The sequence below is a fragment of the Haliaeetus albicilla genome, chromosome 4, assembly GCF_947461875.1.
Source record: "Haliaeetus albicilla chromosome 4, bHalAlb1.1, whole genome shotgun sequence".
In the NCBI taxonomy this organism is placed as follows: Eukaryota; Metazoa; Chordata; class Aves; order Accipitriformes; family Accipitridae; genus Haliaeetus; species Haliaeetus albicilla.
Window position 1 is genome coordinate 3131186 of NC_091486.1, and position 14979 is coordinate 3146164.

Sequence of the window (14979 nt, forward strand, 5' to 3'; positions counted from 1 at the left end):
AGAATACATTTCAACCACTTGTATTAAAACAGAAAAGATTAAACTGTAAGAACCAACTCAAAACTGTGATACAGAAATAAACATTTAGAAATCCCCAAGGCTGTCTCCATGAAACCCTGGCATAAATTTAGCTATACGGTTGTAGCAACTCCAGCACCACCTTCTTACAGAAACGCACTGCAACCCAAACAGGACTCCTACTGCAGCAATTATTATCCCGTTAGCTGCACCAATGTGAATTCCCTTTCTGATCCTTTCCGAAATCTAGGTTTGAGGTATGCTCCAGGTAACAAATTCATTGCACTTGTATTTTCAAAAACATCTGCAATGTAGACAGAACGAGGAATTATCTTTTAGAGATTTGCAGACACTCCTTGGCCTCCTGAGTCTCCTGTTGAAGCCAGCTACTGTCAATTTGCAATTTCAGGACCACATTTTATTAACGCCTGCATTTCTTTCTCTTCCATCTGCTACTGTTATTCATCAAATGCTATGCTTTCTGGGGCAGAAATCATCTCCTTACATCATGCATGTGGCCCAAACAGGGCGAAGTCCGAACTTTGTCCTGCTTAGTCTCACAGGCTTGCCCAGCTCTGCAGAAGAAATTTTAGCAACAACCTTTGTGAGAACAGCAAAAGCAATACTGGCTGTTACTGAGGGGTCGGCTGCTGGGTTACTAAATCATCATCACTGACCAGTCTAACAGCAATAAGCGTCTATCATCTTTACTGTGAATGATGAATGAACATAAAATAAATTGCCCCTCATCTTGGTATAAAATTTTCATTCCAGAGATAGGGTATGTTACTTGACAGCAAACATTTATATAGAAACCCCACCTTTATTTCACTGCTGTTAAATGAATATAAAAGAAAGTTCTGTTCTAATTCTAGCTGCGTAGAACCATGCCATTCAAAAGCATGATGTAGTTCTACAGAGCACAGAAATGTCTCAACAATATTATGGAAATAATCTGTATTAAATTTTCCCTCCACAAGTAGTACCTTTACTAACATCTCTTACTCAGGCCACTGGGCTTTCATCCAACAAGTTCAGAATTCAGATTACTCTGATACTCCAAAAATCCTTTGGCAGCCAAATAGTTGCAATTTGCCAATAATCTTCTCAACTGAAGGACCAAAACTGATGAGAACTGACCTTCTTTAATCACTGCCTGGCCTTAGTTTACTACGTCTTCAAGACATCTTTCTAGATGTGTGCAAAAAATCTAGAACTTGACTCAGTTTAAAAACCAATTGTAAAGCCTAAAATATGGTTCTCTGAAGTAGTAATCATAGAATAGAATCATAGAATATCTCAACTTGGAAGGGACCCAGAAGGATCATTGAGTCCAACGCCCACAACATTTCAAATTGTTGCCTTACACATAATATGCAATACCTAATATAGCCGGGCATTAGATTGAATCTCGAGCAGGAAGTAGATCAATAAAAGGCATAAAGGAGCACTACTGTCAGTTAAGAAAAAACCACACATACATACTTTTAAAATGGCTTAATTCTGACCTCTAGGGCTTCCATTTGGTTTTCAGAAATTTTTCTAATTTTTTCAGAAGCCATAAACCTGTAAGTTTACCCACTGTCTTCTAACACCTTTTTTTTCTCTACCCGCATTGTCCATGAGCTCCTCTGCAACATGTTCCAAGTGTGGCCTGACTCTGCTCATTCTCCACCGCCCTCAAATCTAAAACTCAGCATCTAAAACATTTCAGAGGTATTCCATGCCTTTCTGATTGCTTTTTATTGACTTCCAAAGTCCTACCTTGTTATACACACATCTAGTTTTAAGTGTATTTATTTTGTTAATAACTTCTATTAATCTGCAGTTGTCCACTTGACATGTGCCTATACCTAATGTGTGGCCTGTTTGAGTTTGACACTTAATTTCATAGCAGATGGGATATTAAAAGCCCACCCAGTTTAGGCAGGTAGTAGCTTTTTTTCCCCACAGAGCAGCTGCTATGATATATGTTTAGAAATTTTTTACATGCCTCTGTATCATACTCTTTCCCCTTTGCTCTTTCACAGAGGTGGGAATGCAATGAAGTAGATAGACAGAGGCCATCTCGCTTGTTGTGAGATGGAAAAGCCAATTTCAGTTCAGAATGAACTAATGCACAAAAACACTCAGCAAAGACTTGCCCTAATTCATCCACAGTGAAAATATGTTGCTTGCAGCTACAGGGCTCATGGAAAACACAATGAACAGAAACAATCTGCACAACACAATAACAGCTTGAGTGCGATGTGATGGATGGTTTGCATGCATGCATGACTTGAAACATTCTCAAAAAAAAAGAAAAAGAAAAAAATACCCAAGAATGCTGAGTGCCTAAAGGAAACCACGTACTATCAGAAGAGTCATAAGACAATTAATCCTCAAGAAGGGGAAAAAAACCAAACTCTGAGGGACAACTTAGCAGTCCACTGGCTGCTTTTCACAGCCACTTACTGCTGTCCAACTCTTAGTATGCCTGTAAAATAAAGTTATCATCTAAAATAATAGCAGATGTAAAATATCTCAGAAATAATGAGCATCTATAGAAATAAATGGGAAGGTAGGGTACATGAAGCAGTCTCATGGGAATATGCTGCTCATCTTCCCAGGATGAGATTTTTGCTTAGGAGAAACCCTCAAGCCCTTGCAATTAAAGTAAAATATTTACTTTTTTTTCTGAAGAGAGCTGAAAAAGAGTACAAAGCAAAAGAAACAAAAGTGAAGTTTGCCAAATTGTGACACTCAAATTTGGAAAGCTCTGTGCTGCTGCCACTTATCCCTGCTCTACCCCTGTCCCAGGCTGGAATATCACAACATGGAAAGATATTCATGTTACAGAAAGCAGAAGATTACACTGGCAGAAGGAACCTTTGGAACTCTATTTTTACTACATGAGTTTCACACCTCTTGGTGTGAATTTCAGTACAGCTTTACCAGAGCATTTTAGTTTATTAAAAGAGTTTTAAGTGATAAGTCATTAAAATAAAAACTCTCAGCAGCAGCTTGCAAAGCATTCTAACAAGGCACTCCTCACTTAAATTATTAATTTTCACAGTTAAATTATTAGCAAACAACTCCTACTAAAACTAGGAAAAAAAGACTGTGGGTCTTCTAAAAGCAAGTCTGAAATGTAAGAAAACTGGGCGATTGGTGAAAGAACAGATGAGTAAGTTACTTTGGTCTTACTTCTTGTCTATTTGGTGTTGTGATAGTAGCTGGAGTTTGACATCCCTCCCCCTCGGATGGCATGGACAGCTGTCGGAGAAGACGCTGGGTAATGACCAGGGCGGATGGGCTTGGCTGCAGAATAAAAGTAGGAAACCAAAGATGATGTTTAGCTTTCACAATGTTTTCTACCTCACCTCCTCCTCTAGTACCAACCCCGTTGTTTCCAAACAAGGAGCCGTGCTTGGCAGAGCAGTCTGTAACCTAGCTCTGCGGAACATAGCATTCCTTTACCTTGGCCAATAACAAATACACCCATTTTCTGCTTGTGACAGAGCCGTTGAACCATCCCATGCATGCCCCTCATCTCTGCAAAGGTTATGGACTGTCTATACAACAGAGGGAAGTCACGACCCACTTGGTGGCCAGTGATGTACTTCCTATGTCGAATTTGACTATTTAAGTAATTCCAGAAGATGCTGAGACAAAGCTGTCAATGGCTTTCTACAAGAGGTAGCATACAGCAGGAAATATTGTGTGCTGCCTAATTCTCTCTCAGGTTTTAAGACACCAGTATTAGCATCACCATCCAAAATATTATCCTTCTACTTTAACAATTACAACAAATAATTCCAAAAATTGCCCCATTTTAAACACCATTTGATTGTATGCACACATTCAGATTACACCACAAAGATATATCAAGCATTTGAATTATATAGGAAGATTTTTGACTCTACACAGCCCAAATTAAGTCACAAGGAGGAGTAATCAGGGAAAAAGAGAGGAAGGGACAAGGTCCAGACAGGCAAGGAAAGAAAGCAAGCGCAGAAGGAGAGTATGTGGGGGAGGAAGAAAGTGAGAGATTGATTTAAAGAGACAAGTTTTCAGGTCACTAGAAGGGCACACAAGACCCATTATGCCATTTATTTACTGAGTTAAATAGCACAGGCACTTTAAACTTTAGGTGGGGCAGATTCTATTAAAAAGTGAAGTCTTTGAAGATTCCTGTGCAGCAGAGGAGAAGCAGACCCTGTGGTTTGCCCTGGACTGCTGCTTTCAAAGCTCTCTCTGTTTAAACATGAGTAAACAGACCAACCATGAAGTACATGAGCAACCACTAACCCTTTAGCTCCATGTCCTTACCAATTTGAGCAGAGTGTGCTCTCCGTGCCATGTTTTTGGCTCTCACAGCCTCCTTAATGCGATCTACCTCCTGCTGGTACCGTTTGCGATCTCGCATGGCATTCTCCTTGGCCTCCTTCAGTGCACTCTCCAGGGCCTTAACTCTCTCTGCCGTAGCTCTAAGTCGTTTTTCCAGCTTAGGAAGCTCACAACGAAGATCTGCATTATCACGTACCAACTGCGAGAAAAGAAATTTAAAAAATATCCTATGAGAAAGTTTATTCTATTCAACAAAATCTCATAGATCTTATCCTGAAGGGCGAGGGCTCCAGGACAAAGCCTGATACGGCAGGGCACTCTACTACCATACTTGCTTTTCCTAGACTTTAAGAGCAGCTGTGGCAGAAACTGTGCATTTCTTCAGAACGCAGAAATGTTCAGCATTTTGCAAATACTTGATCACCTCATTATTTCAAAACTGCAATGCTTAACTATGGCTTATGGACAACACTGGGTATCATCAAAAATTCATCATCTCCAATGGTTATGGCATGCTTACCTACTTGTTCCCTCCTCAAGCATATGGGAAAATTGGAAACTTTAATGCCTCAAACATCGCTAAGACGTCACTTAAGGCCTGTAGCTATAAATGTGATGATCATATGCAATTTTGAATTCATGCACTTCCTCAGTTAAATATGAACCTGAGCAAGGTCTGTCAATTATCAGAGTAACATCTAACTTTACATGCAACAACAGCCAAGAGAGGATTGATTTTTTGATAAATAAAAAACTGATGCAAACAGTTAGAAAATCCAGTACAAATTCTACTGAACAGATTATACCAGTACTAGAAGTCAACACAAAACTGTTCCAAAGGAGTGACTCTCCCTTTTCTGGAGTGAAGGGAAAAGAAGTGGTTTAACTACCACATTAATAATACAGTAAAGCAACAGCATGTACTAACATTCACACGTTGTTTGACAATCAAAATGTTTTACACCTGCTAGTCCAGGCTTAGTGCCAGAAGAAAAACACAAACAAAGCTAAAAAAAAAAAAAAAAATTGTCACAATGAGCTTTTTCTACAAGTGTTGAACCCTTGTTCTACGAAATAGTTACAATATGAAATAAGAGCAGGATGACACCACATTCAGGTCAAGTCCAATGTCATTTTTCCCTCTAAGTTTCTTATGAGACATGGACTTCTACTTGGTTTTGAGTAAATATACGCTAATGAGAGCTATAAAAATCTGTATCTGAAAACCCAGCAGATGCATGAACTGAGTGCAAAACAAGCAAATCAGTAAAAGGAAAAACACTCCTAACATGTCCCCATTTCCACATTTAGAAACTAGGTCTTTAAACCATCTGTTCCCTGGGAATCTCAGAAATACTGAACCTTAGCAGACACTTGTCACGATCCTGCACTGCTTGCTTTTTTGGCACTTCCACAGGAATAAATAAAGCCAATCTCGGACAGTGCTGTGTCTCACTAGTAACAGTTTCAGAACACTGCACTGGGGAATGTTATGTCACTGTTAAAAAATGAAATCAAAAGCATCTTTACTATTTTGCACTTGCAGTGGGATGCAGTTCAAAAATACTGAGGGTGGAAGCTTGCTTATTGGCAGAAATAATCCAGTTTTGTCTAGTGAGGTGCTACCTAGATATATAGGCACACCACTGCTATATACACACTTCCCGTGAGCAGAAGGTAAAGTTCTTTCCTTGACGTATACCCAAAACACTTGCCTACTACACATCCCCTCCACCCCCCACTTGCACGGTGGGTACCTAGGGTGAAGGGCTCTCCATAGCCCTTGTCTCTCTGTACAGCAGAATTCCAAAGGAAATGGCAGCTCCATGAAAGAGGGAGGAGACAGAGATGGACATGCCCAGAAATAACCAACCTCAGCATCCTGAGGAGGCACCAGCCCTTAAGCTGCACAGAAAGCCTCTATTTCTTTGCTTTCATATTCTGCTGGTTGCCTCCACTCAAGTCACCTCCGAGGGTGCCACGAAGCAGCTTTAGGCCAGGAGTCAAAACTGGGGGATACACAATCCATCTAGAAACCAGCTATCAGCACACAAGGCAATAATGCGTTCCACCAATACAGTGACAATTAGTCCTGCCAAAACTGCTAGAGTCTATTTTCACAGAAAAAATAATTGTTTATTTAACACATTCATGAGAAGTACGGGTAGTGGGAAAAGCAGCTCTAACACCAACTCCCAGTGCCAAGAATTTTAGTTGAGAACTATAGGTACTATTTCCTCAGACAGTACATGTTACCTTCAGAAATTATCCTTTTAAACATAAAAAAGTATATTGGTTTTTTTTTGGAAGGAAGCGGAGGAGAGAAGGAAGGAAGCGGAGGAGAGAAGGAAGGAAGCGGAGGAGAGAAGGAAGGAAGCGGAGGAGAGAAGGAAGGAAGCGGAGACCCTACCTGTTTGTGAACCTTTGTAAGCTGTTCCAGGTTGTTCTCAAGAAAGGAAATTTTCTGCTTCTGTGCAGCACTTCCACCTCCGTCGTCGCTGTCAAGTTCAACGCTCTGCACAGAGAGTTGCAGAGTTCAGCAAAGCCAGGCAGAACCTCAAGAGGAAGCTCAGGTCTTTTGTGAATTTAAGCCTCCCAAAGGCACAAAAGTCTTCCAGAGCCCCAAATCAAAGAGAATTTATTTTACCTATTCATTTGATATCTAAGAGGCACATTCCCCGCTCACAAAAAATAAACTATTCTTATTTAACAATTATAGGGGGATTCTGAATATGAAGATCATAGATTTTAGTGGGGAAAACCCCGTTTCCCTCTTTTTTCCACTCCTGGGAGACATTTTTATGCAATATAGGTTTTCAACCTTAAAAGAAAAAAAAAAAAAAAAAAAAGAGTATAAAAACTCTTCCTCAAAACTACTCTAAAGGACTAAAAAGTGTTGCAAATTATGCAGCTTCTGACTGTTCTTCAACAGCTAAAAGTACATTAATTTCTGCCAAATAAGAATTTTGCCAGAAAAAGGCTGACTAGTCACAAGTCCATAAAAAGAAAGGGCCGCAGCATTCAGTGTAGCATAAGTTAGTGGAAGTTATATTGAATCATTTCTGACACCCATTAATACAGTCTTTGAGAATTAATTTTGTAACTGAACTGAATTGGATTGGTTCATTTTGCTTAACCACCAAGATTTGCCCTTCACATATTAGGACCAAATAAAAGCTAATGAACATCAGAACAGTTTTAATCTTATTACTCACTGTTATTGAAAGACAATATCCCATTTTGTAACAACATGCACTAAAAGCTTCCAGCAAATCACAAGAATACTGCAAAAAAGAGACTTTGGTTTAAAAGAGTATAGTCTTACTTTTTTAACGCGGGTGGTGAGATCTTGGACAAACAGTTTGCGTAGGTTGTGAAGAGTCTGAAGTTCTCTTGCCTGGCATCAACATAATTAAAAAAAAAAAAAAAAAAAAGCACAAACCAGTAAGAGATAGTAGATAGTCCAGTGTAAACATTCTCCTCAGATTTTAGTCGATAATATGACTTCATTTACGATTTACTTATAGAGATGTACCTGCCCGTAGGTATAGGTAGCTCACAGAAAGGCAGTGCCCATGCTGTTCCCCACGGAAGAGCTCTTGCACCTCCCAAGGTGTTCACCACACCAAAGCTACTTCTGAAAATATGTTGACTCTGTCTTAGGGGGTGGGGAAACAACAGCAGAAAGCTGAAGTCTCACAAATTGGCCACGGTTACAGACATCCAGTGACGTGAAAGAGCTCTGGATTCACTCTCTGGCAAATGCATCGGTCCCGCTCTGATTGCTTACTCACAGGCACTTAAGATGTTTAAGTGCTTTTTAAGTTTTGGCAAAAATCCAGGCTTTCCCAGCTTTTTTTATACGCATCAACTTCTCAGGCTCAGCAAAACAGTCACCTTACTCCAGACTGGAGGTGTGACACAAGAAGCGGCAACCCTGCACCTACTCCCAGAAGGACAGAAGCACTAATCCATTTGCAGGAAAGGAAACTATGTGGATAGGCAGCTCACCCCAACCCCATACCGCACCAAAGCCATACTGAAGAGAACCGTCTTTCCAAAGTTGATAAGAGCAACCTTAGCTTTTCCATTTTCTGCTTATCCACTCACATACTGGAATTTAAATGAATTGCTCAGTAAGCTTCACCACAACTACAAGCTTTTGACTTTGAAATTTTTATCTTTATCTCTCAAATGAAAAAGGCGAAACCGACTGGAAACCAAAAAGGAAAAACTTCCTTCACAGACTACTAGAAACCATACATTACAAGCACAGCTTATGTACGTATGTGTGATGGGGTACCCAGAAGAGGCACCGGGTGCCACGCTACGTCACACATGGGTGCAGAGCAGACAACCCCCCGATAGCTCCTGTTCTGTTTGGGGTGCTGCCTCCACCCTGTCACCCCCTCCCACGGGACCCCTTCTTCTGCTTCCTCACCAGCCCAGCACTGGGAAGGAGAATGAGCCAAAGCAAAGGCAGCCGCTGTGGTCCCACCAAGACTGTTCTTCATCCCTTCCTTCTCAAAGTCATCATCCAAATGGCACGCAATGCCCACGGAGCCTGATGTCTCCCCATACCAACGGGCAGGGATGAGCAACCGTTTGGCCTTTGATGGCTCATGTTTTCGTGTAATTCGCTACGCTTGATTTTTAATTCCTGCTGCAGTAATTACTAAAACACTAACAAAACTCTGAACAAAATTTTAATGCAAGGTAGTTCAAAGTTGCTTATTCAAAAATTAAAAAAAATACCATCTGGGTTTCTGCAATCTGACTGTATGGTACTGCCTAACTCTGATTTCCAGCTGCCTTACTCATTTGGCATACAGGGCAAATCAGGTCTACATGCAAGCTCTGTAAATATCTGATGAGTACAGTTCATATCAGAAATGTTGGTTACATCTCTCCCTTGCAGGAGTTTATTTTAACAAGGCCTATGTCTGGGGGAGCCATCAGGAGCCAAAGCTGAAAGGACCTGAATAGTTCAGCTTTGGATTTTTATATGTAATGAACTCCAAATCCAGAGGCCACTATAAGCTTAATTTTTAAAGCATCACACAGAGGAGAAAATGCTGGGTTTGAGTTAATAACCATGTTAACACTAGCAAAAATCACTGTATGGTGCTCCTAAACCAGCTATGGTTTTGACCAGCTTCTGAGATCTTTGAGAAAGCTTGCATATTTTTACAGACAGATAAAAATGTAGCCACCAACAAAACTGTGCAGCAACAGCTTCACGACTGACGTCATCCATCACAGACTGCATTTTCAACATTGCATGCACAATATCATATGTCTCTGTAAGCTGCTACACTGGTCAAGTTAGAGGCAGGTACGTATCACCTAATTGTAGCTGCACTGTTCAGTACGCTGGTTATTTCAGGTGATTTGAAGGAACAAGGACAGCAAAACAAAGAGTACCGGTAGATTTATCCGTGGTAGCTTATTCACAGGAGGCAACAATAATTGTATTTAACCTTAAATTTTAAAATTCAATTTCATGATTTGGCAAAATGCACAAATTTAGCCTATTATGATATAAATTGGTCATTTCCTTGGGCCCAGATACAAGTGTTTGGTAACACATCAGTGATGAAGACCTAGGGGAAAAAAGCTCAATAAAATCTAATTAAGACATACCACTGTTTCCTCCAGCCCCTTAAGATCTTCTCTTGCTTGTTCCCTTTTATCATTAAGCAGTCTAGAAAGATCACAACATTAAACACAAATCAAAAATATTGAAGTCAAACCAAGAGAATCAATCAACATTCAGTTTGAGTAGAACATCTGCAGATGTGAGCAAATTGTACATTTCTTTGCATCTGTAATTACGCTTTCGAGTGTTCCAAATATGCAGCTTTCTCACATGGCCACCACTTAGCTTTCTCACTAAGCCATCATCTCCATTTTTTGTATCCACACATGAAATTTTTCTCTCTGATTTCCAGGAAAGGCTTTTACTCAGACATCTGATTTATTACTTAAAAAACAAAACCAAAAAAACCAAAACCCAACAAAAAAACCCCCACAAACAAAAAAACCCACCCCAAGCCCCCAACATCTTTCTTGTTTGTTTTGGCTGTGCATTAAGGAATGAGGGATTTAACACTTGCCATGATATTTCATAAAATCAGAGCTCTAAAAAAAAATCTTTTTTGGCAAGTATCAAACCCACAACTGAAAAGCCTATGATAAAAAAATATGGAGTAATTGGTAATCATTTACTAGTACTGCATGTTGGCTTTGTTACTGAAATGATATTTTCAGTGTGAATATTTCAACACAAATGCCTCTTGCTAGCACATTTCCTGTGGATGCATTAAGAGACACTATATTTAGGGACACTAGGTGAGAAAACCGTTGACTTACATGAGCTTTTCCAGTTTCATTTCTCTTTCCTGGTCCTCAATTTTTAATTTATCATAATCAGCACTCAGTTTCTCTTGTTCCAGTTGCAGCTTCTGATTCATACTAGAATGAGAAAGAAAAAGTCAGTACAGCTTAGTCCTGAACCCCATAAACAATAGTGGGTAAATCTCCATAAACAAAATGGGGTTAGACACAGAAAATAAAGCTGTAACTTGCTACTGAAAAATTCTGAAGAAATTAAGCATAAAGAATATTTTAAAATATTGGAGAATTAAATTCAGTGGCTTGCTTCCTTTATCTAAAAGGACACAAACTGTTCTTGCAATCTTTCTGTCCCACTTCCCAATGCTTCTCATTCCTCCGTTATTAGTCTTTGGTCACACAATAAATATGATGAAAGAATGAACACTACATCAGGATTGCCTAGATTTTATGAACACTGACAAAAAGAAGAGTACAGGAGCAAAGAACTCCGTTTTTCAAGTGCTGAAGTATCTGACTAACAGAGTTACCTTGCTGTGTCAGGAGGAAATATTAAGTGTATGAAAATGGGACACGTTTGAGTCCCCTAGACTCTCAGAAAGTCTGTGGCAGGACTAATTGCTATAAGAGGCCCTCAAAACCTCTATCTTTTAAAATCTGTTCTCCTCCAAGCTTCTCTTGCCTACTGACCTGCAGGTGTAACATTACTCTTTCTTTTTCCTCTCTATAATTTTATGGAGTTGTTAAAGTTCCACAATAAAGCACTAGGTACTATAATCCACCCTGCAAAATAATTAGAGGTTTGGCTGTTGCATGTACAGACACTACTTTCTCTAAGACACCGAAAAACACAGACATCAATTAAAACTAACAAAACCAACCCCAAAACATCCCTACAGCGTCACAGAACAGGCCAGGAACAGAGAAAGTAATGGAGCGAGTGAACATACTCTCTGATTTCATCAATTATTTTCTGCTTCTCTTCGATTTCATCCCTCAGCCTGGACAGCTGCTTCTGGTGGGCTTCCCTGTGACTCTCCATCTGCTGCTCCAGTGCCTTCTGCAGAGTGCAAAAACCAGAGAAATCAAGTAACGCACAGCTAAGCTTCCTTCTTATGTGTCAGCTAAATCAACCTATCTTTCTGGATTTGAGTGAAGCTTATCAAATCACATTAATTCAGGAATCTGCCTGGTATATCTTTCTATGACTACAAAACTGTGCAACTACTCATCCAAGCATTTAATGCAGACAGTTTTTAGCAATAGATGCACACCAATTTCTACTCATTTTTGTGCAAAAACTACCGCATGTGAAAGCCAGGGCCTTAGCATATCAAGTGTCAAGAATGACACTGTTTTTACCAGCCCTATTATTTCACCTGTTTATTCACCAGGAAAATATGTGTACAGCTACACCTGTGACAGAAGTAAAACCCGAAACACCCTCATCCTCCCTGAGAATTGTTTATCCACAGCCCTGTTATTTAAATTCTAGGATTAGATATATCTCAAGTAGTAAGAAAAACTCAGTGCATCTCTTTTGATTGCTAATAAAAGATTTGCATTTTTCTTCCAATTGTAAGGCATAACTGTACAACTGTTTTAATAACCTTAACTTTTTATAATGGAAGTAAAAGTTCTGAAGTTGACAAACCTCTATCACTATACTTGTAAAATTGTATTTTTCCTTTTCTACAATTTACAACCCCATCAGAAACATAACTCACATGTTATTGCCTAACACTTCTTTTCATTCCAAAGGAAGAAGAAAATACCAGAAAACAGGTTTAGATTTCATTATTATTTCTAGGAAATAGTCAGAATTCTTGCCAAATTATTTGGAAAAGTGGCCTCTTCTTTTATGAAATTTTTAGTACCTTAATTATATTAACCCCAGTAGCCTGATTCACTACTCAGCAAACTGACTTTCAGCAGAGTTCCACCAGCAAAAAATTAGAGTAACTTCGAGATGAATCAATATCATTTTTCAATCAAACAAAATTGTTCTCAACTATGGACTCGATATACTGGGTCTTATATTTTGGCTCTCCGTTTGTGTGATTTGAGGAACCCAGGCATCTCCAATTCAGCAAACACAGTCCACTGAACCTCTCTACTCTTTGAAGTTGGCTCAGCTTACAAACTGGTCTCAGAAGACACGCTCACCTCAGATGTTCAGACTATAACTTACTTTTTTCCATCATCCAGTCAACAACCTCAATACTAGCAAGTTCTCTAATTTCACATTGCAAAGGTCGCTCAATTACAGGTTTTCTAATACAGGCCAGCAATTCTGACAGAGGCTGGAAGTGTTTTCTAAAAGCATACAACGTGTACAGGAAGACAAAATTACACCCTAATTATCAGCTTAACAAATGATCTCACTGAGACATGCCCTCTAAAATTGCAGCATGCCATGCTACCTTCATCTCCTCAGCGTCCTGAAGCCGGGTCAGATGCTCCTTCTCCTTATCCTTGAAACTTACTTCATGCATTTTTTCTGTTTAAAGTTGGAGAGAATTGAGTATTAACTGTGCAGTTCCAGGACGTGCTACGTCCAGCCATTTAAAAAAAACAAAACAAAACAAAACCAAAACCCCAGTTCCTCATTTTGCAGGGGGCAACAAGATCAGGGGAGACAGCTTTGGAGGGGCAGAAACAGCCATGGTTTGCAGTACCCAAGCTATGACCACACTGCCCAAACCCCCTTTTCATTTACTAACAGGCCACATTCTGTTTTCAGCCCACCCAGCACCTTTCCAACCTACCCTTGTCTCCTTTCACTTTCTGCTGGGAAATGCTGCCTCTAGAACCAGGTCATTTCTTATGAGGGGGGTAGGAAGATCAGGAGATAGAATAAAAATTCTATTCTAAAAATGCAGAAAATGTTAAAAAAAAAGTCTTGTCACCACCTGCTGCTCCCAGAGTCAGAGAAGATTCCTTGTGCAGGAATCCGGAATAAAGTTTAGGCTACTAGGTCACATTGCAATTTTATATAAACCAGGAGCTTAGCAATGCTACAAGAACTGCTTTTGATACACATTTTCCACATTAAATCAGAAGGGGAAAAAACAGCAACAGGAAGTCAGCTGGATCCTATATAGGAGCTAGGAAAGACACACCTTTTACTTGACCCTAAGGGAAGCAGCTTTATTTTAAATGGGGCAGGGCACTTGCCAGAGGGACAACTGAAATTGGACATATATCCAAGAATTTTAGAGAATACAGATATAGCAAGATCGATTGGTGCTCTATGGCTAAAATATTTGTTGGGTTTTTTTTTTTAATCTCTCACATCATTAAGGCACAAGGTCAAGCTTGTCATAAAGTTTTTGATTCTTTTGAAAAATTAAGTTTCTCTGTATTTTGTGAATTGACTAGGCTGAAAGGGATAATTCTGGTTTTATCTGAAGTGTAATGTACTACAAGGAAGTGCAATGTGTTAAATATTCTGCATCACAATTTTATGTCTTCACTGCAAAATACTAAGTGGACAATAAAATGCTGTAGGACTACTGTACATGGAATACTTCAGCCAATACTGAATTTTCTAAGGTATAGTTGGTAAAAGAAATAATGACCACAAGACCCAGTGTTGTACCTTGAGCACGCAACTTCGCAAGTTCTTCATTGAGAGAGTCCTGTGACTCTTCCAGCTGCCTTCTCTTCTGCTCCATATTTTGCATGTAGTCTGTAAGGGACTTGATCTTTGCTTCGTGCTTTAAAGACAAGGGGAATAGCAATGAGATGTGAGTACCACAGCTTGTTACCTAGGACTTCAGGTACTGTCCTACATAAAGGAGGAAAAATAGAAAGCTCTCCATATCCAGAGCTGACGGCTAGGAGAAAATACAGCAAAAGATCTGAGAAGAAGCTAACAGATCAAAACAGACTGCATTTTTAAAGGTCACACTTAGCAGCCCAAGACATATACTGCACAGCACAGGTAGTAATTCCAAAACGTCATTGGAAGCTCATGACTTGGTGCTAAACAAACAGCAGCAGCTTTCTAAAACCAGCTGAACACTAGGCTTCTGAGGCGGCTTCCTGGAAGAAGCTCAGATCACCTTTCCGCAGCCATCCTGATGACTTGCTTCTTGCTAACATCCTTTTGAACTAGAAGGGCTTATGTTTAAATAGCAAATAGTGAAGAACATAATGAAAACATCAAAAATCGAATTAAAATTTTCTAATTTGGGGATAAAATTAAGATACTCTCTGGGAATTATTACATCCTATTAATAAGGCCACTGAAGCACTTGTGGTTCAGTGTTCTTA

The 14979-nt window shown here is 39.6% G+C and overlaps 1 protein-coding gene across 3 annotated transcripts in view; it reads right to left on the reverse strand.

Annotated features, from left to right (window-relative positions):
- KIF5C (kinesin family member 5C) overlaps positions 1 to 14979 on the reverse strand; it is an 89657-nt gene that overhangs the window by 6445 nt on the left and 68233 nt on the right. For 2 of the 3 annotated variants that reach the window (XM_069780727.1, XM_069780725.1), the window contains 9 exons: positions 14303 to 14420; positions 13125 to 13201; positions 11652 to 11761; positions 10720 to 10821; positions 9991 to 10051; positions 7673 to 7744; positions 6758 to 6862; positions 4330 to 4546; positions 3205 to 3318 (listed from right to left, as the gene is read on the reverse strand). In XM_069780727.1, the coding sequence (XP_069636828.1) occupies positions 3212 to 3318; positions 4330 to 4546; positions 6758 to 6862; positions 7673 to 7744; positions 9991 to 10051; positions 10720 to 10821; positions 11652 to 11761; positions 13125 to 13201; positions 14303 to 14420 (969 nt within the window). In that variant the 3' untranslated portion in view covers positions 3205 to 3211. Of the gene's footprint in view, positions 1 to 3193; positions 3319 to 4329; positions 4547 to 6757; positions 6863 to 7672; positions 7745 to 9990; positions 10052 to 10719; positions 10822 to 11651; positions 11762 to 13124; positions 13202 to 14302; positions 14421 to 14979 lie in introns of all 3 variants that reach the window. The other variant, XM_069780724.1, reaches the window with a different exon arrangement.